This window comes from Rhinolophus hipposideros, assembly GCF_964194185.1.
Source record: "Rhinolophus hipposideros genome assembly, chromosome: 18".
NCBI lineage: Eukaryota > Metazoa > Chordata > Mammalia > Chiroptera > Rhinolophidae > Rhinolophus > Rhinolophus hipposideros.
Window position 1 is genome coordinate 7,823,612 of NC_138064.1, and position 26,015 is coordinate 7,849,626.

At 41.8% G+C, this 26,015-nt stretch overlaps 1 protein-coding gene across 10 annotated transcripts in view; it reads left to right on the forward strand.

Moving 5' to 3' along the window:
* ELMO1 (engulfment and cell motility 1) overlaps positions 1 to 26,013 on the forward strand; it is a 478,109-nt gene extending 452,096 nt beyond the window's left edge. For all 10 annotated transcript variants that reach the window (XM_081079148.1, XM_081079151.1, XM_081079150.1 and 7 more), the window contains 4 exons: positions 1,424 to 1,531; positions 8,924 to 9,006; positions 18,796 to 18,873; positions 24,590 to 26,013. In XM_081079148.1, the coding sequence (XP_080935274.1) occupies positions 1,424 to 1,531; positions 8,924 to 9,006; positions 18,796 to 18,873; positions 24,590 to 24,790 (470 nt within the window). In that variant the 3' untranslated portion in view covers positions 24,791 to 26,013. The remainder of the gene's footprint in view (positions 1 to 1,423; positions 1,532 to 8,923; positions 9,007 to 18,795; positions 18,874 to 24,589) is intronic.
* Positions 26,014 to 26,015: the final 2 nt, after the last annotated feature.

Sequence of the window (26,015 nt, forward strand, 5' to 3'; positions counted from 1 at the left end):
TTAAAACTTTCTTTTCTATTAAAAGAATCATAGTTAAAACATGGCTTTTCAGTGAACGCAATTTTAGATGGAAAAACACTTTTCTTGAACTGTTATGGAGAATTGTTTGAGTCCGAGTGGTTTTAAGACAATTTGTGTTTGTAGACACAGTAATGAGGTGAGTTGACTAAGGCCACTACACCTGTCAGCTGCATAACTGCATAAAGGGGTTACATGTCACATGTCATAGATGTTTTGTGCCTTCAGCATTTTGACCAAGTCCCCTTGGGTCTTCATTTATCAATGTAGCCAACAGCAACTGTGTAACTTCTAGATGCCAGGCATTGTGCCAAGGCATTGGGGCAGTACAATTATAAACATAGTGCTATCACCAGAGACCCCTGGCATCTCCACACTGTCAGTGCTGATGAGAACCCTGGACTCTTCTTCTTCTATCAGGAATTGTTCACAGTGCACCCATTAGGGCAAGTTGCTTACTAAGGGTATGTGATGGATGATAGGGAATACTAAGGTGCTTAACATGTGGGCCCCAGTAATCAAAGACGATGCTGGAACAGCTAAGACCACAGGAAGAGTCCATTTTGCTGAGCTAATCAAAGAAGGCTTCCTGGAGGAGGCAGCATCTAAATACAGCCTTGAGAACTGCAGAATGATTGCTGTCATATTAAGTCCCTTATCTATAAAAAGCCCTCTTTTCCTCCTTCTCCCTACCTCACAGACTTATTCAGAAAATTTGATGATGTTTGGGGAGGCAGAGCAGTTCAAGCTGAGGGAGTTATTTGTAACCATGATCCTAACACCCTTGATCATGCCTATTTAGAGACCCAAACTTGAGAAATTAGAGAGGAAATGATTGTGAATGTCCTCATTCTTTGAATAAATCCCTGAATTATTTAGATTATTTCCTCATGAATTCCAACCCTGGTGTGTATCTGTGTGTATCACAGAATCCTGACAATTCATTCATTAATTAATTGGTGTGTGTTAGGCTCAGGAGGTTTGGTGTGCCAACTAAGAGGTGCCATACAATTATCTCAACAGTAGAAAAGTTCCGAGAGAGCTGTTTTTTCTACACCTCCCTCCCCGCTTTTGTCAGGCCCAGGTGCGTAAGGAATAATTCCCATAGTCGCTATAGAAACTGATAAAATAACCCTCTGGAAACCACCACCTCAGAAAATCCGTTATCACTGTACTTGAAGGATTTGCTCCCTTTGCCAGTGGTTCTCAAACGTACATTAAACAGGATGGGTGCTAACTATCAGAATTAAAAGGGGACTTACTGCTCAAGGTTCTAGAATCCATTCCTTTCTGAAGACTTGAAATCAGATCAACTGTTTTCTCTTCCAGGCAATACTATTAGGGAATAAGGATGTCCATATTTTTGGAAATCACTCACATTGCGAATTTGTGTTTTTTTCCTCAGACAAGTTTTGGTATTGTCGGCTCTCACCAAACCACAAGGTCCTACATTACGGAGACTTGGAAGAAAGTCCTCAGGGAGAAGTGCCCCATGATTCTTTGCAGGACAAATGTAAGTGGCTCTCGAGCTCTCCTGAGTTTGGGTTGGTTGTTTGTTTCGTGGTCACTAAATATCCTGCAGAAAAACTCTCCACCTAAATAAACCCTTGGACATGTCTCATCTTGTAAGTCCTGGCCTTGCCATTCTCATCAAGCACCAGACCTGAATGGATCTGGGGTATGGGATGAACAGGGAAGAGCATAAAAAGAATGCTCACATGTCTTTCCTGAAAGATGTAAACCTGGGGTGCTCAAGTCCACTTTTGCATTATGTACCCAGGTGCTATTTCAAGGAGTAAAAACAACATAAACCTGATTCTGTCAATTGCTTTTCTGATGACCCAAAATAACTTCACATGAACTGTGGGCTTGGTCCCGCCTACTTTTCTTCATTATTGTTTAGTGTGTCCCATGATTATAATGCAAAGTTAATGACACATCCAAATATAGCTAACTTACTTCAAAGACATAACTCAGACACGTAGAACATTTATGATGAATTACATTTTCTTGTTTTCTGAATTCCCTGACTACATATTATCTAACCGTGTTTCCCCCAAAATAAGATCTAGCTGGACAATAAGCGTCTTTTGGAGCAAAATTAATACAAGACTCGGTCTTATTTTACTATAATATAAGACTGTGTATAATATAATATAATATAATATAATACCGGATCTTATATTAATTTTTGCTCCAAAAGACATATTAGAATTGATTGTCCAGCTAGGTCTTATTTTGGGGGAAACATGGTATTTGTTTGCTATTTCTGTATGATGTCTGTTTTAATATGTATATTTTCAAGAACCAGTAATATGCTTAATTATTTTCACCCAACACCAAACCAGGTTCCAGGTTTTTTAGATGGTATTCAATATACAAATTAAGCAAAGTATTATAGAAATACAAAAATATACAAGGTCAATGAATTAGTTTGGAAGAGAAATGAGATGAAAGGGACATAGCCTCAGAGAATACCCCATGTAGAGAAATGAAAGAGTGAGGAAACAAATGAAGAGACTTTTAAATAACCTTTAAAAGTCACACTGACCCTGCTGTGAGTCATATAACTGTTTCCCAGATAGAATCCTCACCCCCAGGTCCTAGCACCTTCCCTCGTGTCAGCCCCGGGCCCGTGGAAGTCACATCTGGACTGCCTTCCTTGAAGCTCATGGCCATCAAAGGCAAAAATAAACCCCAAGTGGAAAACTCCTGGCGCATTCAGACTCTGTGCTGACCTAGCAGGCAGACAACCTAGAACATTCTTTCTTCCTCCAACTTAAAAATGGGACAGTCTGGGCTTTGAATGTCATTTAGTTCAGAAAGCAAACTTGTTGCCTTTCATAGGAACACTGCCTCCCCAGGGTTTATTATTGGTATTGTTAATGGGAAGAGAAAGAAATCTGAAACCCACCACTGCAGAGTCTGGGGCAGGGTCTACCCATCCCTGCAGCAGGGGCATGCCAGGCCTCTGCCTGTCCTGAGGACCCTCGCGGTAGGTCTCAGGAAGCACACCCATCCCGCCATGAACAAGCTAGACCAGTGCTTCACGGAACATGGGCCCCAGGCAATCAGCAGCCACCTCATCACCTGGGAAGTGACTAGAAATGCAGATTCTCAGGCCCCACTCCCAGACCTGCTGAATCAGAAACTCTGGGGGTAGGAACCAACAATCTCTGTTGTCACAGACCCTCCAGGCGATTCTGATGCACTCTCAAAGCGAGAGCTGCTGACCACAACTGGCCCTGTCCTCTTCATCGCAATTCTCCAAATTGAGCTTTCACCAATAAGTACAAATTTAAAGAAACAACAAAAGCGAATTAAGAGTAGGTCGCCAACTTTTAATTTTTGTAAGGAAGGCTATAGAGAAATAAAATATAACTAAAAATTAATACTGCAATTCATTCACTTAAAAAATGGCGCTCTAGATCCCCCCAAAATAGTCAGAAAGACCTAATCTCGGAGCAAAGAACAGTCCCTGCTACTAAATTGAATTCCTTTGTGAGAAACACCCACCAGTGTTTTCATCTTCTTCTGTTTTCTAACTGGTGAGAGTTCTCTCATGAACTTAGAACTGTCCAGAGACAGCGATTTGGAACCACTGGTGGTAAAATGAAGAGTCAGAAATTATTGTTGACCAAAGCAACCAGAAACTCGATACGAAATCGCCCAGAGTCTCATTCTTAACCTGACCAAGATACAAGGAAAGTGGTCCAGGCAGGGGGAAAAAAAAAAAACAACTGGCTTGATGCATTCTTTCCCCACGTGACCCAGTGTATGGGCTCTCCCACTCGCGGGACATTTTATTTACTTATTTCCACATTTAGAGAGCTATAACCCACTTCTCAGCCCACAGACAGGCATTTGATTGGCAGTGATGGCAGGTTTTATATGCGACACTCCCATTCTAGCTGGGCCTGCTGCTGAGGACATTGGTAGCCCTGTTCCTAGAGAAGGTCAAGGTGTGGCGAGCACCTGAACTTCATGCTGGAGTACTTCCTGGCCTGGCCTGCAAGCTCATGTCCCCAGCTCTACCGAGGCCTGCATCCCCAAGAACCTAGGGTGAGGATAGCTGGAAATCAGTGGTGCCAAGGCCAGGGAGAGCGGCTTGCCAGGTTGGTGGCTGAAGAACAAGGTCAGAGCCGTAGACCTCTGACAGCCTGTCGTCGGGCCACGAGGGGTGCTGGTTCTTGGAAGGATTTGCAGCAGTCGCTCTGACAGTGGTTCCAAAAGTCGTGTCAACCCCTTTCTTCTTCAGCCTTTCAATCCAGGCATTCACACTTTAAAAGAGCTGCTTCATAACAGTATCCATTGCAATATAAACCAAGAATCCGTACCTGTACAGGTGTGTACATGTGGGACAGTGTATGTGTGTGTGTTGGTGACATAACATCTGTATGCACCTGTGTGCAGGGGAAAGTGCTTATATTCCTGTAATGAAGTAAGATGAAGCTATTAGGTGCCTGAGCTGAAAAGGCCCTGGCCTAGGAAACTCAGTTTGCTGCTTAAATGCTACCTGGTTTGCATTCAATTCCAATGACATATCTGCCCAGAGCAAAACAGCCCATTCTCTTGGAGCCTTTAGAAGTCACAGACTTCGTTCCACCAGAAAAATGAGTAGTTCTGTTAATTAATGTCAAGTGCCATTGCTCTTCCCATGTTCGATTGCCCTCTCTTGACACCCAAGGGAAGATTGTCTTCTGCCCCTTAAGTTTAATCAGTGCTGAATATTGAGGTATTGATGAATCAAATAGTGTAATTGAATCCTCTTCATACAGAGTACAAATGAAGATTGAGAGCCTTTCGTTAGCTGTCGTGTCCCCAAAGGTTTAGGAAATCACTCTTCTCATATTTCTTTTGTTTGACAGGAAATAGGGCCCTTAAAATCCATATCTCCTTACACCCCTTTTGCCCCACCTCTCTCCCACCAGGTCAGGCTCTCCTTGCCCCCACTAACCACTAGACTCCATTGCTTTCCAGCCATGCCCGAGCCCCTCAGTGCCTCCCTTTGAAAGAATCTACGCCAGGCCTTTGCACTCCCACATCAAAGGGGCTGAGAAGAGACGGCCCACCCCCCCACACAAGGCAATGAAGCCTGTTACACAGTCCAAGAGAGGAGCTGACACAGGAAAGCAAAGTAGGCAATTTGGGTCACTGATGAATGGTGAATAAATCAGGGATCTCGATCTACAGAGAGAATTATCTTTGGTTAGTGATAATGAGAACAATCACTGATGACATTTATTGAGTGCTTACTATATGCCAGTCACTGTGCTAAGACCATTCCATAAATTAGCCTCTTCATAACCTGAAGAGGTAGATGTCATTGCCCTTGTTTTACAGATAAGGAAACGGAGGTACAGAAAATAAGTAACTTGTTCAAGGTCACATGATTAGTAAATAGTAGAGCAAAGATCTGACTGTAACCAACTCCCTGGCCCAGATTTTTATCCATTGCTCTGTCCTGCATGGATTCAAAGCCAACAATGATCTTGGCTCCAGCATCAGAAATTACAAGTGATTCTTGGAGCAACCTTCTGAGATAAATGATGTTACAGTTCCACGTTGCAGGTGAGGAAGCTTAGTCTCCCAGAACATAAGCCCAAGTGGTAGAGCCGGTAGGTGGGTCTAGAATTCAAACCCAAGCTCTGTGATTTTGTCCCACCACTCTGTGTTGCCAAGTTAGAGACCAGATTCTTCACTGAACTGAACTAGCATCAGCCTGTCCTTCTTCTGGTTCTCCATCCACAGGAGCTTCTATGGAGCTGTATACACAGCAAGTGCCCATAGCGTAGTAGCTACTTTCTGGGGTGATGTCTACCTCAACTTAGTTCTCAGTGGTGTAAGCTAAAACTGTTTTCATCATGGTGGCCATATCTACTTTTTCAATGGTATTTTTGTTTTAAATCACAGATAAAGTTCCTTCTACTCTTTGATGTTAGCAAAGAGTTTCCTGAACATATCTGAAGGGATAACCACATCTGGGGCGGTGTTCAGCCAGATTTGGCGTACTGACACCTTCAAGCATAGGGTGACATCCTGACCTACCAATGAACATGCAGTGGAAGAAAGAACAATCGTCCCAGCTTTGTCCCCCAGTAGCTGTGTGACATTCCATAATTTATTCCGATCTATTAAATGGAGTGTTGAATTAGATGGTCTCAATCCAGCTCAAACTGAAAAAAAAAAAAAGCATAGAAAGAAATGAGGCCATTCACCAAGGATTTAGAGTTGAGGGTAGGGCGCCAGTAGTGACCGTCCTGTTCCCATATCTCTGGGCCCCACTTTTTTATGCTGGCCCCACACAGAAAGATCTAATGGAAACACTAGCCTGGCTTTGAAGTAATCAAGAGCCCTTTGCTGCCTCCTTAGAGTACAGATTCAAGAGATGTGAGCCTGATTCTGCTGGGAACAGACAGGATGGCATTCTGGCCCTTCCGATGCCTAATCTTGCAGTGCACCTAGAGGCAAACTATGAAAAGAACAACCTTTAAAAGCCACATTATATTTTTAGAATTTTGTATTTTCCTTTTTGCTATAATCCTGTGAGTAGTATATAGTAGCTTGTCTCCTTGACAGAGGACAATGCATATAAAAAAAGAAAAAGCATTAAATCTGTGCTGTTGTAAACACGGTGGAATAGTGCCTTTTCTCCCCTGAAGCCTTCTCATTAGAGATTCTGAAGGCTACATACAGCACAATAGACTTGTGTTACTCATGTCCCGTTCCTTATGATGAGTTTTCAAAGCAAAAACGGGGGGAGGAGGGTAACTTACTATTTATAGATTGAGACACTCTCTAGTTCATTGACTATGTTATACGAACAAAAGGCTTCCTACTTCTGAGGTACTTGTGACTCAAACTCCATCTGAAGCGTGAGAAGGTTTTTTGAATTGGCATGTTAATTCCATAAAATTTACTCCAATGGTGGATTTTCCATTGAAAAGTAAACCCAACTTCCCAGATGCCCCCATCGTGAGGTTGTGATTAGGCATTCAGCTTGGCCACCGAGAGGAACGGGGCTGATCATGGTTATGAAAACAGATACGAGAACTGAAGTCAGTGGTTGCAGTCAAAGGTAGGTTCAGGAATCACATGGACCATGTACAGGAAAATGCCAATTCACAGGAGCCAGGCAGAGACAGGAAAGAAGTTCAAGGTAAAGGGTTAGCCACTTAGGACAGGATGCATTGCTACATTATGCTACTGGAACGAAGAACCTCCAAATCTCAGTAGCTAATGACAACAAGAGTTTATTTCTTGCTCCTCACATTACATAACTGACATAGGCTATCAAAGGACTGCTCCACAGGGTCACTCAGGCACACAGGCCAGTGGCTGCTTTGCCATCCCATAGCTACGCCCTCTGGATGGAACATGTGGCCTATTCATTTTCTGCATCTGGAGAAAAGAGGCTGGTGGGCGTGGACTTTTCACTGCCTTAACCAATTAATGAAACTTGCCATTTCCTCTCACGTTTCATTGGCCAGAACTAATCATACGGCTTAGTAACTGCAAAGGCTGCTGGGAAATGTAGTCTTCCATATGCCCAGAAGGAGAGGAATGCCAGATATTAGTGAGGGTAAGTAATGTTTACCAAAGGGATCCAGAATCAAAACTGCAAGAGAAAAGAGCAGACATGGTGGGACAGATAGCCCGGGAGTTTATGCAGATTGCTGGAGTAGTTCACCACAGCCCCGCTCTTCTCTAGGGTTAGAGAGAGCTGTGGGAGTGTCAACGGATGTGGACAAAGTTCTTAGCAATTTTAGGGTACCTGGAAAATGTTAGCTTTTAAGGGACCTTTCTGTTATATAGTTTTGATAGTCTATATATTTTACAATTTTATCTCCATCTAAATATCATCTCCACAACCCAATTCCCCAGTAAAAGTTTGTGAACTTTAATTATGAAATCTCATCCTCTTCATCATTAAAGGAGCGATTACTAAGGAATTATTGATTAATTATTAAAGAATTGATTACATAAAGCTCCTGCCTGCAGATCCTAAGTGAGACAGTCTCTTCTGGGACAAAAGATTAGGAATTGGAGAGAGACAGCTGACTTTGCATTTTTCTTATTAAGGTTCCGAACCATCTTACTGCTTTCTCTCAGATGATCTTAATAAAAAGTTTTAAATGCACAAACTTTTCCATGTCTTTTATCTCCCTCCAAGTCCTGAGTAAGATGTTAAATGAGACCATTTTATCTAACTGCAAGATAAATACCAGCTACCATTTCCCTATCAGAAAAGAATGTTTCCTTTATTTGAATTTTATTTTGTTGTCTCTAAACTAGGGATAATAAAACCTGTCTCACAGAATTGTTGTGGGAATTGATGAGATGGTAGTAAGCAAGAATGACAGTGAGAGTTCAGGACTGTTTAGATTCAAATACATTTTCTGCGATAGGGCTGCTTTCCCTCATTATCCAAAACTCAGAAACTAAATAGATGTAGATACTTTAGTAAGGGATACTGATATATGCAGAGCACTTGGCATTATTCCTGGCACACATCTTCCATAAAACCAGTATTAGTACAAATATTACTATTATTACTACTGCTGCTTCTGGTACCATCACTTTCACACAGCTATGATGGGAGTTTTTTTCTTTTTTTTTTTTTAATTTGTTTTAGTGAATCAAATGCTGCTTATAAACATAGATGTTTCTCCCCAAGGATGCTTTCTGCCAGAATATAAGAATATATTTTCTTTTCTATTCCTCAGACTTCTATTCTTTATTGCTTGACTTCTCTTCCTCTTTTTACCTCTTTGCTTGTCTTTTTTTGCCATAGTTTCTGGGAATGGCAACTGTGCTAGCAGACCTGATGCTTAATCCTGCTTCTTTATTGACATCTAAGCTTTCACAAGGTGTAGTTACTTTCATTTTCTTTTCTGAATTGCAGTGCCAGTGGCAGATATCAAAGCTGTGGTGACGGGAAAGGACTGCCCTCATATGAAAGAGAAAGGTGCCCTTAAACAAAACAAGGTATGATTTCCAAATTATTGCAAATAGTTCTGTCTACACAATGCAGTCAGTGGTGAGCCCAGCCCTTCTTTAGTAGCAATGCTGTGTGTGTGTGTGTGTGTGTGTGTGTGTGTGTGTGTGTATGAGATTATACATTTCTTACTCATTCCTTTTACATCTCTTTCCTTTCCTGATTCCTTTTAAGTCTCTCAGCTTTATTTTTCTCTCACTGATCACTTGTCAAATCCGCACCATCTCTTCCATTCTCTTACTTCCTGTCTCTTTCCAACCCTAGGAATTGCCCTCTCACTATTGTCACAGTGTTGTCTTGAGCTTTCTCTGCTCATCCCCATCCATTTTCTGTGAATGTGTTGTTTAGGAAGACAAAGGGGAGCGGATACAGCTAATGAGGCTGCTATGATAGCGAGATCTTAGCTTCCTGAGTTACAGAAATATAAGGCACATCAAGTCCATGTGAATTCCTTCTTTATCAAGCCTGTCACAACATTGTCGTATAACGTGCTGCATTTAGAAGCACAATGACATAAGGGCATGCCTAAGAGTCTGTGGGTCGTCTGTTACATAGTATTTCTACTTTCTCTGTGATGTGTGGGGAAGTAGGAATTCTACAGTTCATCAGATTTCCGATCAGTGTCCTTAACTAGCAGCAAGTCACCAGCTTTCATGGTTTGCCTCCTGTGGGGCTGCCCTCCTTCAACACCATCTGATATGCAGAGCACAAATGGGGAGCATGAGCTCTGCTCAACTCCAGCTAAGGTCCCCGTGGTTATATAACACTGGGAGCTGAGCAGGAAATGATGTGTGGAAATTGGCAACAACAAGAGTCTATAACCAAGAGAAGTCCAAGAGGGGTGTAGTTAGGCAGCAAAGCAACCTGCCAAGGACTCACTTACTCTGAGTAGGGACACTGAGAATTATGTAAAACAGGTGTGGAGCGACTTCCACTTTCAACCTTAACATGGAAAGAGCTTGGGAGTTGTCACTGCTATCCTTATGGTGAAAAGAATCTGAGTAAAGTGAAAATCAACAATTTCCTTGGACTAGCCAGAAAACGGAGGGCAAACTACCACCCTGGAATCTGGAGTCAGGTACATTCAAAGAATCCAGATCGGCTCACCTGGAACAGAATCCACTGGAGCCATAAACTGTAGGATCACTTAAATGGTAATTCTGATAAATTGCTCTAGGCTGAGTGTGGGCTAGTGTTGACAGTGAAAAACTCTTGGGGGTTTCAGTCTTGGGGGCATTCTTTCATGGGCTTTACTTCCAGTAATCTTCGCAGATTGTCACAGTGAAGATCTGAGAAAAATCCCCACCCCCATTGGCTCTGTCAGGGGAAAGGAACCAGAATCATAACGTATGCCAGAACCTTCTCATAACAAAGTCCTGTTCTCCAGATCTTTTTTTTTCCAGCTAGGGGAAGAGAATTTCTCCCAATTTATCCCATTTTAGCCTTCCTGTCTCAATTGTAGGGTTGGGGGCAGGGGAAACATAATCAATAGCAGTCAGAGCCTCAGGGAAATTGATAGGAAACTCTGTATCCAGGGAAAAAGGGAGGGAGCAAGGGGAAAAACTGTGCCACTGGAGAAACATTTGAGAAAGTGACAGCCACAAGATACGGGACCCATAAAAGATGGAGATTTCATTGGAAAATTATAGAATGCTATCCCTCACCCATATCCTACAAACACACCAACAATATTCCAAAATAATAATGGTGAATTATAGCAGAAAGATTTGTAAGATACAAACTGTCTCTGAGGAGGAGTACTTCGGGAAGCCCAAAGTCAGTAGAAGAGACCAAAATAGGGATTCTAGAGGAATTTGAAGCCTCTGGCATTTACAGCTACCTCAAACATTAAACATATCCCTATTTCGTGTCAGATTAAAATAATTACTCTGAAGGTGTATGTATTTTTGATTACCTGGTACAACGTGTCTGGATTTCAACAAAAACTTATAGGTATGCCAAACAGCAAGAAAAAACAGCCTGAAGAAACAAATCAACTATCAGAACCAGACTCCAATACAACATATGACACAGATGTTGTCACTATTAGACAGAGAATTTAAAATAACTATAATTAAAAGTAGGCTCTAATGAGAAAAGTAGACAACATGAAAGGACATAGGGGTAATGTAAGCAGAGAAATGGAAACTCAAGAAGTGAATCAAAAGGAGAGATTATAAATTAAAAACACTGTAACAGAAGTTAAGAATGCTTTTCATTGGCCCATTGGTACACTTGACATGGCTGAGGAAAGGATTCATGAACTTGAAGATGAGCCAATAGAAACCTCCTAAACTGAAATGCAAAGAGGGAAAAATATGAAAAGAAAAGAAAACAGAAACAGTACATCAAAGAACTAAGGAACAATTTCAAAACGTATGACATATATGTATTTGGAATACCAGAAAAAAGAGACCAGAGCAGAAAAAACATTGAAGCAGGCCAAGAAGTTTCCATAATTGATGACAGCTATCAAACCACAGGTCCAAGAAGCTGAGAGGACACCTAGCAGGATAAATACCCCCTGGAAACCACACCGAGGCGGAGCATATTTCACCTGCAGAAAACCAAAGACAAAGAGAAAATCTTGAAAGAAGCTAGAGGAGGGCAAAACACCTTATCTACAGAAGAACACATGAAAATTCAAGTGGATTTCTCATCAGAAATTATGCGAGCAATAAGAAAGTAGAGTGAAATATTTAGTGTTGAAAGAAAAAAAAAAACACCAACCTAGAATTCTATATCTAGTGAAATTATCCCTTAAAAGTGAAGGAGAAATAAAGACTTTTTAAGATAAATAAAAGGTGAGGGAATTCATGGCCAGCAGATCTGCTCTTCCAGAAACGTTAAGAGAAGTTCTTCAGCAGAAAGAGAAATTATGTACATCAGAAACTTGCCTCTACATAAAGAGCAGAAGAGCATCAGAAAAGCAATAAATGAAGATAAAATTAAAATATGTTTTTTTATTAATCCATCTAAGAGATAACCCTTTGTTTAAAGCAATAATAGAAGCAATGTGTTGGATGATTGTAGCATAGGGATAACTTAAATGGAACGGCAGCAAAGTCACAGGGGACAAGTGGTAGGATTTGAGAACTCAGAATAGGGAAAGCGAAAAAAAAAAAGAAAAAAGAAAAGAGAAAAAAAGAAACAAAGAACAAATGCAACAAACAGAAAGAGTTGCAAACATGGCAGATATTATTCAAATTATGTCGATAATCATTTTAAATTTCAGTGGCTTAAATATATCAATTAAAAGGCAGAGATTAACAGAGTGCATAAGAAAAAAGACCCAACTATATGTTTTCAACAAGAACCCCCCCTTTAAATATAAAGACTAAGATAGGTTAAAGTAATGGGGTGCACAAAGGTATCAAAATATATGAGGGAAAACTGATAAAACTGAAAGGAGAAATTCACAAACCATTATTATACTGGAGACTTCAATACCCCTCTGTCAGTAACTGACAGATCAAAGGGGCAGAAAATCAATAAAGATATTGATGACCATCAATCCACTTCATCTAATTAACATTAATAAAAAAAATCTACCCAAAACAGCAGAGTACACATACTTGTTAAGCACACAGGAAATGTTCACCAATATAGACCAATTCTGGGCCATAAAATACATCTTAATACATTTAAAAGAATAGAAATCATGCAAAGTATGTTCTCAGATTCACAGTGGAATTTAATTAAACCAGAAATCATTAACAGAAAGATAGCTACAAAATCCTTTCAAATATTTAGAAATTTAAGAACGCACTTCTAAATAACCCATAGATCAAAAAGAAGCCTCAAGAAAAATTACAAAATGCTTTAAACTGATTAGATTAAAAATATAACTTATCAAAATGTACGTAATGGGGCAAAAGCAATGCTGAGAGGGAAATTTATAGCATCAAGTGTATATATTTGAAAAGAAGAAAAAAATCTAAAATAAATAAAGTTTCTGCCTTAGGAAACTAGAAAAAGAGGAGCAATTTAAGCCTAATGCAGGCAAAAAAAAAAGGAAAAAAAAATAAATATTAGAATACAAATCACTGAACATTTTAAAAGGGAAAACAGTAGACAAAATCAACAAAACCAAAACTTGTTTCTTGAAAAAGATTAGTAAAATTGATAAACTTCAAGCCTGACTAGCCAAGAACAAGTGAGAGAAGAAACAAGTTACCAATGTCTCAAAACAGGTGTGAAGATGATTGTCTCTTCTGAGAATCTGACACGTGTGGGTGAATTTGGCCTTTCTCTTCCAGACTCCTTTCCCCTTACAGGCGACTGATAAAGGAAATTGTATAAACGACGTTTTCCAGCCTTTTTTTTTTTTAAATTGCCACAGCACTAACAGAAAATTGGATGGATAGATAGATGATGGATGGACAGAGGATGGATGGATAATTTGGGCACACGGCTAGAAATGCATAGATAAGATTCACGAATGGAGGCTACTTTCGGGGATTCAGTGGCCCAGTTGTTCCCAGCTCTTTCAGGCTTCCTTAAGGCCTGATAGAGGCAGTGTCTCTACCAGCCTGGCTCTTTCATTTGCATACAAGTGAAAATTGTTTTGTCTTGTAATATTAATAGTGTTCATAGGCCTGGTTCACCAGGCAAAAAATCATCAAAAGGCAGAAAGGAAACCCACAGTCCTAAGAATTTGCTTCCTCAACCCCACACCCACACCCCCTCCCCCAATACTCCAGAGGCCTGCCCCTCCCTACCTCTGGGACTTCTGGTTAGGAAAGGGGAGACCTGCAGCCTGAAAGAAGAGTTCACCAAAATGAGTCCTTAGGAGATTTATTGGTGCACAGTAGCGGGCCTCCACCAAGGTGCGTTGCTGGTTCTTCGGACAGTTTTTCCAGCTGGCAAGTGGGTTCTGACATTTTGTGCCACAGGACCCTAGGTTAGCTTAAACGGTGAGTAAGACAAACTGAAGACATCCGTGTCCATAAGGGAGACACTTTGTTAATAGCAAAATATTGGTAACTGACCCGACTTCTTATTCACTGGACATCAGATATGCCAGGCACTGGCCAAGGCCCTGAAAAATCGAAAAAGGAAAAAGGAAAAAAAAAAAAAGGATCCTTTTCCTTGAGGCAGAGGCGTTTGTTTAGGCATTCACTCAGTCAGCAGTGGAACAACTGAGATGTGATGAGCTCCGGATACGGAGTGGGGAGCAGCACAGCGCTGTTTTCCAGGAGCTTCGAGTCCAAGTGTTTAACAGACATCAGTGCGATTGACAAATTTCTGTGGAGACAAAAGTACTGGCTTCTTCACAGAAAAATGAGGAAGTTTCTCAGTGAGACTTGAAAAGAATTGTCATGGGTGAATGGAAATTCACCTGGAAGAATTTGATTTTGAAGGATTGAGGATTTTAAAACAACGTTGATTTGTTGCCGTGTTTTTGAAAGTGGGCATTCCTGTTGTTTATCCCACTGAACTTGGAGCTTACGGTTCAACAGTCAACCTGTCATCTCCGGAGGGTAGATCTGACCAGCTCTCACTGATTCAGGTAGAAATATATTTGATGTTAGAGAAACTTTTGCCACACTATGCCCCAGAATCCAGCTTTTATTTTCCTAGTGTGATTCCTGAACCTGAAATAAGAAAATTATACTAGAAGATAGTGTCTTAGCGTCAGCTTGAAAACCCTAGTCTGAACCAAAAAGCCTTTTATGCGGCTTTGCTTCATTTATCTTTCATTCAGCAACTGTATTGAGTATCTTCATTATGCCAGGCCTGCGCCAGGTGCTAGGAATCCACAGATAAATACCACCTGGCCCCCCGGCCCTGAGTGTCTGGTCGATACAAGATTTACATATCAACATGCTGTTGCAATCCAGTGATATCTGTGCCTCAGAAAACTTAACCACAGAGAGAGCCTGGGAGACATGAGAAAGGCTCCTGGAGGAAATGATGTCTGAACTGGGCTTTGCAAAGGAGTCGGCCAGCTGGAGAAGCAAGGGGAAGACATTCTAGGAGGAGAAAAGAGTATGTGAAGAGGAACAGTGGCCTTTCAGCACATGAAAGAGCGTCCTCTGATTGAGAAACATTGAATTCAGAGTATAGGATTGATGTGTACAGAGAGAAGAAAGTGGGTTGGATCACTGTGGGCAGATAATGCTAAGATAGATTGGGGCCAGAAAGTTATAGCTGGTGAAAAGGGTAATATCCTCTATTAGTATTACCATAAGAATGAGTGAATTTTGCCTTCTAAAATAGAAACTCAAATTCATAGGTATGAGATGGCCAGCAATGAATGATAGCTATGAAATCTACTACTAAGTCTAAGGTCATACAGCACACACACAGAGAAGCCAAATTCTGGCCTGTCTTTAATCAAAATGCTTTGCCCTAAGATGATCTGCATAGATGGGGAAGAACTAACATAGTTAAAGAGAATGCTGGCCAAAATGGCTAAATGAGACAAGTCACCCCAAAACAATATGAGGAATGGTAGCCAACACTGTGTACTGAAAATATGTTGTATAGAACTCTACTCTTGTATTTATTCAGATCATAATTCGGCCTCTAGAAGATGACAGTTCCCAAACCAAGGTGGCATTCATGCCCAGCATTTCTCTAAGCATCCCCTGACCCAACGTGCCTTGTCACTGGTCCCAGGGACACAGGGTAGAGAAGGGGTCAGAGGCCCCAGAGCAAGGGGGTATTATCAATTCCTCCTGCCTCCTTTTCTATCCCCAGATCTCACCCATCCTGGGCCTTCCTCCACATGGTAAGGCGGGAGATATGAATCAGTGGAACAGAGGGTGGAGATAAGCTGCTCCTGGACATAATTTTCCACTGAATTAAATCCAGAGGAAATAGAAGCCCTTAGGTAGTGAGTACCAAAGCCCCAGAGCGTCAGCAGTCTGAGTGAGTGTTGTGTGTGACAGGAAGCCCCTGACGAGGACACTGCCCCAGCTCCATGACTCTTACTCCCCCAGCTCCTGGCACCTGTCTCTGTCACACACAGGTTGGACAGGTGGCAGCTTCTGGAGTGTTAGCCCGAAAGGTACCATTGCTCCCAGCTCTGCAGCCTCCCAGCTCCAGGTGCTGAAGAGCTGACCTCCATTGACGACTCAATGACAAGCCAGCAACGTCAATATAGCTCGTTATAAATGGCAGCAGCCTTTAGTGCGGCCTTGTGGGTCAGAGAATGAATTCCTCGCACCCCTCCCAGGCAGCTTTGGTGGAATTCAAGCAGGATTGACATTCCCATGAATTTCCCATTTCCTACCCGTGTTTATCAGGAATCTAGAGCCGGACAGCTCCCCCCCTTCGAGTCTTCACTGGTATATGCCTTACTAGAAGGACAAAGCGCAAAATTTGCAGGCCTCTCTCTTTCCCTCTCCGTGCCATGCAGGCAGAAGAGAAAATGTCACAAGGACAATCACGCTGACACTCTGCTCTCAAGTGACTTCAGCACCTAGTCAAGGAGCTGAGTCTGGGCTCTGGTGGTAGTCACACAGTTGTCATAGCAAGGGGACAATGAGGGATGTGACAGCCCCTGAGCAAAGTAGCGGCTGTGATCCAGGGTCAGCTCAGCTCGGCATGCCTTCTGTGAATTTCACCTTTTCCTATTGACCTCCAAGGGTCACCTAGTGCTGCTGTGATATATTCACTGGTTGTCCAAAAGCAAAGCCCTGTCCTTTCATTTCTCTCCAGTCTATCAAATATGAGTCAGTGTTTTCCTGATGAATGACAGTAAGAGTAATACAGAAATCATCAGTTATATCAATGTTCCTAATCTAAAAACAATTTTTTATGAATATGCGAGATAAGAGCTTAACATTTTATTGAAAAAATTAAGTTTTTTGAAAGAAGAAAATAATTACCTATGATCCCAGGACCTTAACATTTCATGTTCATTTCTTTTGCTTTTTTTTCACTTAAGATCAGATCTTCATAATTATCATGTTGAATAGCTGGCTGAATATGTTTTTCTTGTTTGCTAATTTGTGATTTTTTTAATGGTTTATCCAAAGAAGGGAGGACATTTATTTAGTTTCATGTATTATGTTCTTACAGATAATAATGTACATAGCTTTTGCTTACCTCTGAATTGTTTTAGGAATAATTCCAGGAATGGAATCCCTTGTTCTTGATACAGACTGCTTTACTGATTTTTTTTTTAAAGGATAGCACCCATTTATGGTACCACTAGTAGGGCCCATGACCCTTTTCATTATAAACTAAAAGACCTAAGAGAGACGACAAACTGAATGGAAAAATTGTTTTGGTTTGTTTGTTTCAGTGAGCTTCCTTTTAATAGTATCAGTCTTCACTGGGCATGCCTGAATGGAGGCCTATGGAAGAAAACGTGAAAAATGAAGAGAGGGGTAGTTTTGCAGAATAATAGCTTCCCTTCCATGACTTGGTCTTCTTAGCTTCGCTTGTTTCTATTTCTGGCAGGGTGAGGAGGCCATCAGAGTGTGAGATACTGGTAGGTCTGGTTTCAAAACAAGGGCTGCTCCCTCGTCTTGAGAGGACAGCTGGAGGGGAGCCAGACACAGACAAACTCCAAGAGAGCCACAAATAGCCTGATGGTTGACTGTGTCAGGAGAGGCATCCAGCTAACCCTGGGTCTTTGGAGTTCACTTTGGAAGAATTTTTTTTTATTATTAAATTTATTGGGGTGACAATTGTTAGTAAATGTACATAGATTTCAGGAAGAATTTTTTAATCCACCTGAAATTCTGAAATCTGGAGTCATTGACCTCATGTTTCTGCCTTCCATCTTCTCTCTGGGACATTCTTGCTGTGAGTTACTGGCCAAAGGCAAATCCTCCGACAGACATTAAAGTAGAGAATGATAAGGAGAGGTCTGCCCCTCCTCCCCAAGAATGCATGCCTCCTGGGCATTTACTGAGAGTGCACCTCCCAGATCACAGCCGGTGGGGAGGGGTTGTCCTCAGAGGTGCCTAGTGAAGACACAAAGAGGGAAGGTAGGCTGGCACGTGTGTTATACACAGGACTTCGCAGAGCACCACAATGGGTACAACTTGACCCTTCCCCTCCACATTGGGAGGCATGCATGAGCGTGTTGAGACATGCAGTGACTCTTGCCTTCTAGACAATATCCTGTGGACTACTCAGACCTGTAGAATCATCATTGTACACAATGTTTACAGTGCAGACAATTTGAGAAGTGCATTTTAACATACATATTAAACATGACACTGAAGGTCTCGGCCAAGGTCATTCAGCTACAATGAAACAATAGTGTCACTTAGTCCTTGGTCCCTTGTGTGTCACGTAGTCCTTGGTCCCTTGTGTCTGGCTCAGAGTCTGCACTCAATAGATATTTACCAATGAATGAACCCCGGTATTCTGACATTAGGCCCACGCTTTTCCTTTATACCCTGTGGCCGCTATAGGATAAAACCTAGGGTTTGTGTAGCCTTTGCTCTACAGTAGTTCAAAGATCAAAGGACAGACATGGTACCTAAAGATAATGAATTCACCCAAAAGCCTCATGGCCTTCCATGTTTTAGGAAATTCATACCCCTGTGGACATCTGTCTGTGTGGGGGTGATCAAACATAGAGCAGCCCTTAATACTGCGGATTTAGAAACAGTTTACTGCTTTTCATGGTCTCCATGGAAGGGGGATGCTGAAGAAGAGAAAGTTGGGGTTGTGTGGCCCTGGACAACTCATTTAACCGCTGCTCCTCTGGACACTGTCAGCCCTCCTCCATGTTCAATCTGCAGCCATTTGTAACTGCAAAGCGAATGTGCCAATTCCCTTAATGCGATGTTTCCTCTAATCTCTTGCAGGAGGTGCTTGAACTTGCTTTCTCCATCCTGTATGACTCGAACTGCCAACTCAACTTCATCGCCCCCGACAAGCATGAGGTAAGGGTCTCCGTGGGGTTAATATATGAGAGAATGTCACATTTTCTCTAGAAAAACAAGCAGGAGAAAGAAAAAAACTGGAAAGAAATTTCATTTAAAAAAAGAAACGCCTGCCTGAGAAAAATCATGAACAAAGGAACATGTTGCTGACTTGGAATAGAATAGAAACCTCTTGAAAAACTTCCAGTTATGACACATTCAACTTCTTACTAGCTCGATTAATAGTACGGGGTAAAGAAAAAGAATGTACAAATGCTTCATACTCAGCAAGGACGTAATTGTTAACCCAGAGGAAGAAACCACTCTGGTTACGACTTTTTTTTTATTGAATGTTTAGTTTTTGGTCAGGATTTTTCCCAAGATAAACTTGTCTCTATTCTTTACATTTCATAAAGTAGGTTTTTCTACCATGTTTCTTTATTTCAAGAGGTTTAGGGCTGTCTCTGTTGTTGCATTTTATTTTTGAGATACTTTTATTCCTTTTTTGATGTCTTACTATGTGTGTAATTTGTTTCCCTCTTTGAAGCATGCTTTCAGCTATATTTAAAATATTTAGCATAAATCTAGGAAAATGCATTTTATAAGATGAAGGAGCAGCTATGACTGATTTAACTTTTCTCTTGTAAGCTAGAATCCAGCATCATGCTTGAAACTCTTATTTTTAGATGATACCATTCAAATTCTTATTTTGTGTGTGATTGCATAAACAGCTCTTAGAAAGGAAGGGAACATTTTAATAGACTCTGACTGTTGTTCCCCATTTCCCCTAGGAGACTTAGCTCATTTAGAAGTTATTCAGTATCTGGTTTTCACTGGTTTGAAGCTGTTGAATAAAATTGCCCATCCCAAAGAAAGGAAAGATTAGATGCAAATCTTGCATTTAGAATGGTGCTTAAATATAATTCTGTGTTACTTGACATTTAGCTTGTAGAAGAGTATGACTTTGTCTTCATCTTTCTGAAAATAGATTCTGTGTCCTACTGTTTCTCTTTTTAAATAAAATTATGGCTGCACACAGGATACCATATTAAAGATGTATACCGCTCTATAGAAAACTACCGAAAATAGTAGAACTGTGGATATTTAAATCTATGTGAGGCTCTTTTTCCCAGCACACATTAATTCCAGATAACGATAAATGTCCTGGAGGCCAGATCTGTGTTTACATCTGCCACTTCTGATATAGTGAGGAGAAAAATGCTTTATGCTTGTGAGCTCTTTTAATTCCTTCTGACCACTTTCACATCTATTACCTCATATTATTGGCATTATCTCTCTGTAAAAATACAGTTTTATTACAGATATCCATATTTATCAAATAAGGAGAGAGAAGCTTCCCAAAATGGAATACCTCAACAATAGTAGTAGTTTTAACTATTCAAAGCTTTACATACTTCATCTCACTTAATTCTCATATCACTCGAAAAGAAACAAATTAATCCCCATTTTATGAAGAAGGGAAACGAGGCACAGAAAGGTTAAGAAACTTGTCCAAGGTCAAACAAGAAGTAAGAGCTGGGATTTGAACCGTGGCGGTCTTGCTCCCGAAGCCCTTCTCTATGGCTCCGGCACTGTGTAGCTAGGAAGAGAGAAAGAAGGCGGGACCTGAACTCACAACTTCCTGCCAACAAATTCCTGCCAGTGCCCAGCACCCAGCTTCGACAGTTAGCAACTCATGGCCAGTCTGCTTTCATCTATACCCACACCCACACCCAGCTGCCACCCCCCCAGATTATTGTCGAAGCACATCCAGATGTCATATCATTTTCTTTGTAAATATTTCTGTGTGTATCTCTAGATAATAGTCTGTTTTGAAACACAACTACAATACCATTATCCTACCTAATTTTATAATGTTTTAACACCACCATATGCAGTCAGTTTTCAGATTTCTCCAGTTATCTCATTTGCGTGTTTTTCTTTTATGCTCTGTTCACATCAGAATCCAAATAAGATTCATACATAGCAATTGATTAACAACTTTCTTAAATTTCCTTGAATCTATAGGATCTCTCTCTCTCTCTCTCTCTCTCTCTCTCTCTCTCTCTCTCTCTCTCTCTCTCTGTCTCTCTCTCTCTCTCTCTCCCCCAACCCTGCATCTCTTCTTCCCTCCCTTTCTAGCTCCCTAGCTCCCTTCTTCTCTCTCTCTCTCCCATCTCCCCACACCCCACCGCTCACCCCTGTTTCTTGTGAGCATTTGCATGTGCTTTTTTTCTTGCAATTTATTTATTGAAAAAATCAGGTCATCTGTCTAGTAATATTGCCAATAGTCTACATTTTGCTTATTATATTCTGTATACTAGTTTACTGTGGCTGCTGTAACAAATTACCACAAACTTAGTGGCTTAAAACAACATAAGTTTATTATCTTACAATTCTGGGGGTCAGAAGCCTAATGTAGGTCTCTCTGGCTAAAATCAGGGTATCAGCAGAATTCCTTCCTGGAGGCTCTGGGGAAAATCATTTTCTCTCCGTTTTTACTCCTGGTCGCTCGCATTCCTTCACTCATGGCCTCCATCCATATATATCAATGTTGGACTGAATTCTCACATCTCATCATTCTGACCTCCTTTTCCATGGTCAAATCTCCCTCTGCCTCTCACTCCTATTCTGTTTCCCTCTGCCATTTTTAAGGCCCCTTGTGATTACATTGGGACCACGTGAACAATCCCAGAAAATGTCCCAATTTTAAGCTGAGCTAACAGACTTCATTCCCTTTGCCATGTAACCTAACATATCCACAGGTTCCAGGGATTAGGACATGATGGAAAGGAGAGTATTATTCCGCCTACTACAATCTATGCTGTCATTTCACGTTTTCCTGTCTTCTGCATTTCCTCTTGAGTGGTACCGTGTTTCCCAGAAAATGAAACCTAGCCGGACAATCAGCTCTAATGCGTCTTTTGAAGCAAAAATAAATATAAGACCTGGTCTTATTTTACTATTAGACTGGGTATAATATAATATAATATAATGTAATATAATATATCGGGTCTTATATTAATTTTTGCTTCAGAAGACGCAGTAGAGCTAATTGTCAGGCTAGGTCTTATTTTCGGAGGAAAGAGGTAGTTGGAGGATGAATCAAATGCAGGCTTCACTTTAGCAGCACTGGTGTGTTCCTCCATGACTCTGGCTGTCTCTATTTTGGGATGTTAGCAGCCATTGATGATGATTATTGCTGAGATCTTTGAATTCATTAGAGGTTGCAAAAGGTTGGTATCCCAATTCTGTCATTTCTTCTTTATTTATAAGCGGGAGAGTTACATAAAGAGAAACTGGCCTCATCGACTCTTAGGTTACCCTCAGGTTACACACTTTATATATGATAGGCGGGATAAATACTTAACTCCCTTTACCTTCAAAATAATGAGCATCTTCCAAAGGAGACTGATGAGGTGTTTTTGGTGTTTAAGTATCATTGTGAAGTAATGAATATAAGCATATTTTTAAATTTAAACACTTAAACATAGGTTGCAATTAATGTCGTTATCCGTCTCCAGATTATCCTATCTAGAGAAAGTAGGAACACCTTTTGGTTGGCTTCTGACTCCTATTGACATACCTGGATGTCTTTGATAACCTTGAGTCATTCTGGCATGATACGATACTCTAGACTCATCTTGTATGTTTCCTGCCTTTTCTTACGGAGCCTTGGTTCCTTTTAGCAGGAAGGGATATATTTAGCAACCAGAATCTGGGCATCAGGTGTGCTTATTACTACTTAGTTGGTCATTATTTCTGGGGCCAATTGTGGACAGAACTAGGAGTTATGATTCTTTAAAAAGACAAAACTACATCAAAGTTCATACTGCTATTTCAACCCAGATTCAGTACTACAGACTTTGAATTTATTGGTCGATGTACTTTATTTAAATAAAATGCCCTGTGCCTGCTGCTTCTCAAAAGAAAAGCACTGCAGAAGTGTTCCTGTGGGTTAAATTAATCTGTACTAGGAAGCGAGCCAGCACTGGGAAGGCTGTGTACAAAGAGCAGTAATCCCCAGTACTTAGGGATTTACAGTGGAACAGGGCCAGACCCGGAAAGGGCCTCAGGGAGCATAGAGGTCAGTGGTACCCATATCTGGAGGGACATCACAATTAGCTGGAAGCTTTTCTAAGTAAAGTTTACTCACCCAAGATCTGTGAGATAAGGCTCCCCAGGGTAGGACCTAGGTATTTTTATTAAGGTTATTTATGAGGAAATGAATGTTTACATGCATTCAGAATCTATCTAAGGTAATTGTGAGGACACTAATATTTCCAGAAATCCCTTAGGACTGAACTAATGTTCAGAAGGATTAATTATTTTGGCTGAGATCACACAGCCAAGACAGAACCAAAGCTTTGTCGTCCGGGGTTGCCTCATAATACACCCACAGAGCACGTTCTCAGATTAAAAAGTGTGCCACCCATATGCATTATGGTAGATTTCCATCACATCACTATGACATATTACTGTGACTTAAGATGTATATAGTACTTGCAGTCTTGTAGTTCTTTTATGTTGAGATCTGCTGTATATTCTGAAACACAGCCCAGGTATCAGTGCAACAGACAGGCTAACTAGGGTCTGGAATTGCAACGTGACCTAGTGATGGCAGGAGAGTGGGGAATCCAGAGCACATGCTAGAAGGAAGAACAGTCAACAGGAAGAGCACAGCAGTTAGTATCGCAGAGGTCCCGTAAAGGACTAGGACATCCTAACACACAAGCAAAGCACAGCATCCAGAATGCAGACAGTCGCCTGAGATGCTGACAGCAGAGGCTAGTTCTTTCACCAGGTCTCACAGCTCTAAAACCAGGTCATGTCAGGACTCTAGCCTCAGGAAGGGAAGTTGACAAAAGAAAGGCAGGTCATCAGATCAACAAGGCACAGCTCCTTTCCTCAAGCACTTCATAATCTACTGGAGAGCCAAAGGGCATGATTCATTTTATGAGAAGGTAAAAACCAAATTCTTAGTTGAATACTGTGGAGGGCTTTCCCAAACAGGTGACATCCCTAGGGACCATGACCTGAAGATCTGGAGGAAAGAAACCCTGGGAACTGGAGATCCAGGCAGAAGGGGTTCCCAGACAGGCAGCCGACCCATCTCCCATAAGCTCACCCCATAATTTTAGCCATTTGTCCACCAGATATTGGGCTGCAGAAGACTATTCCGTAGCCCTTTTGCTGAGAAATGCAAAGATGGGACTACTCCCGGATCCAGGGTGGGATGGGGCTGTCATTGTGAGTTCTAGAATCAGCTAAAACAGGCAGAGATTAGCTAGCAGACTAGGAACCATGCCTGGAGTCAGGAAAGTAGCACGCTTGACCTGATGTCAAGTTCCAGCAATACCTTAAAATCCTAGAGTCACTGGTGGGGTGTTAGAAATGTCACAGTCATGGAGAACTAAAATCCTACCTTACATAGGGAGGTATTCTTTGCATAGAAGACCGCTAGGCACTGGAGTCCAATTGCGTAGGTTCAAATCCCACCCACTCCACTTACTTCCAAGTTATTTAAATTCCCTGTGCCTCAGTTCCCTCATCGTGAAACAGAGATCATGACAGCACTGTCGACATTGTAAAAAGCTTGTGACTATTATAAATGACGATGTAGGCAGAGCATTAGCCCAGAGCCTAGCAAATGTTGAGTATTCAGTCAGTGTTAGCTATTGCTGCTACTCCCATAATTGTTACCAGTGGTCATCACTGTCACGTCCTTTCCCACCAGTACTGTATCTGGACAGACGGGCTGAATGCGCTGCTAGGGAAAGACATGATGAGTGACCTGACACGGAACGACTTGGACACCCTGCTCAGCATGGAAATCAAGCTCCGCCTCCTTGACCTGGAAAACATTCAGATCCCAGATGCGCCCCCGCCCATCCCCAAGGAGCCCAGCAACTATGACTTCGTTTATGACTGTAACTGAAGTTGGCCGGCCCAGAAGCAACCCCTCCAAAACTGGAAAATCTTAGCTAACAGGAGAGAAGAATGAAAACACGTCCACACCTTGGAATCCTCTGTGGTAAAGGGAAGCTGTGGGTCAGGGCTTCCTTTGGCCTCGCCTCTAGCCCAGCCTTTTTCTGCCCCGCCCTGGCATTTTGCTCACCACCCTGAGCTCACCACCTCTGTTTCTAGATGCCGTTGCTTAAGGTCATTTCCCATTGCTGCACTCCACTTGTGGGAAAAAGAGCAAAACCCAACACCAATAAGAGAGCCAAAGGGCCCTTCCACCCTAACCCCCAGCAGGCACGTCCTCCCTTCCTGGAATATAAATGCCAGCAGCATCGGACTGCCCCCAACCTGCCCACCAGACCAAGAGGAGCGTCCCGAGGCTTGTGTGTGGAAGAAACAGCCTCAGTACTTGAGAGGACCAACCACCACCTCCTCACTCCCCTTCTCTCTAGAGTCAGCTCATGCCACCAGTTCTATGTGAACTGAAATCTGCTTTCACATCCTCTCCTTCCTCCATCACGGCCTTCACCTTACCCTGTTCCTTCCTGGTCCCAAGAGCAGCAGCAGCAGCAGTAGCCTCACCCGAGTTCTCGCCAGCATTGGGTCTCCCAGACACAGTCCACACGTCCCATGCCCGCTGCCCATCTGCACTCTAACTGTGAACAGCCTTTCCTCACCAGCTAGTCTTGGGTTTCCTCTCTGGGCCCCAGCTCAGCCCCGCCTTCTTCATTTCCACATGCCCTCCCAGCCCCTTAGCTGAAAGCACAAATGGTGAGATCAGTCGTCATGTTCCATCTCCAATATTCAAAACCTAAATGCCTCTACAATAGGCGGTCGCCATCTAAGGCTTTGGTGTTACCCTCTCCTGGGGACGGGGGGTTCTCTGCAACACGGGTTCCACAAGATGCTCGAGGTGTGAGACACCCAAGTTTACATCATTGTAATTATTACAGGTATTGACAACTTGCAAGGGTTTGGGGTTGTTTTGTTTTGTTTTGTTTTGCTTTGTTTTTGTACAAAAGAGTCTAACATTTTTGCCAAACAGATATATATTTAATGAAAAGAAGAGATACATAAATGTGTGTACTTTCCAGTTTTGTTTTTCTTTTTTTTTTAATTATTTCAATCCTAAACATCTCCCTGAGAATAACATCCCCTTAAACATGCTGTGGAATAAAATTAATTGTGATCAGTTGGGG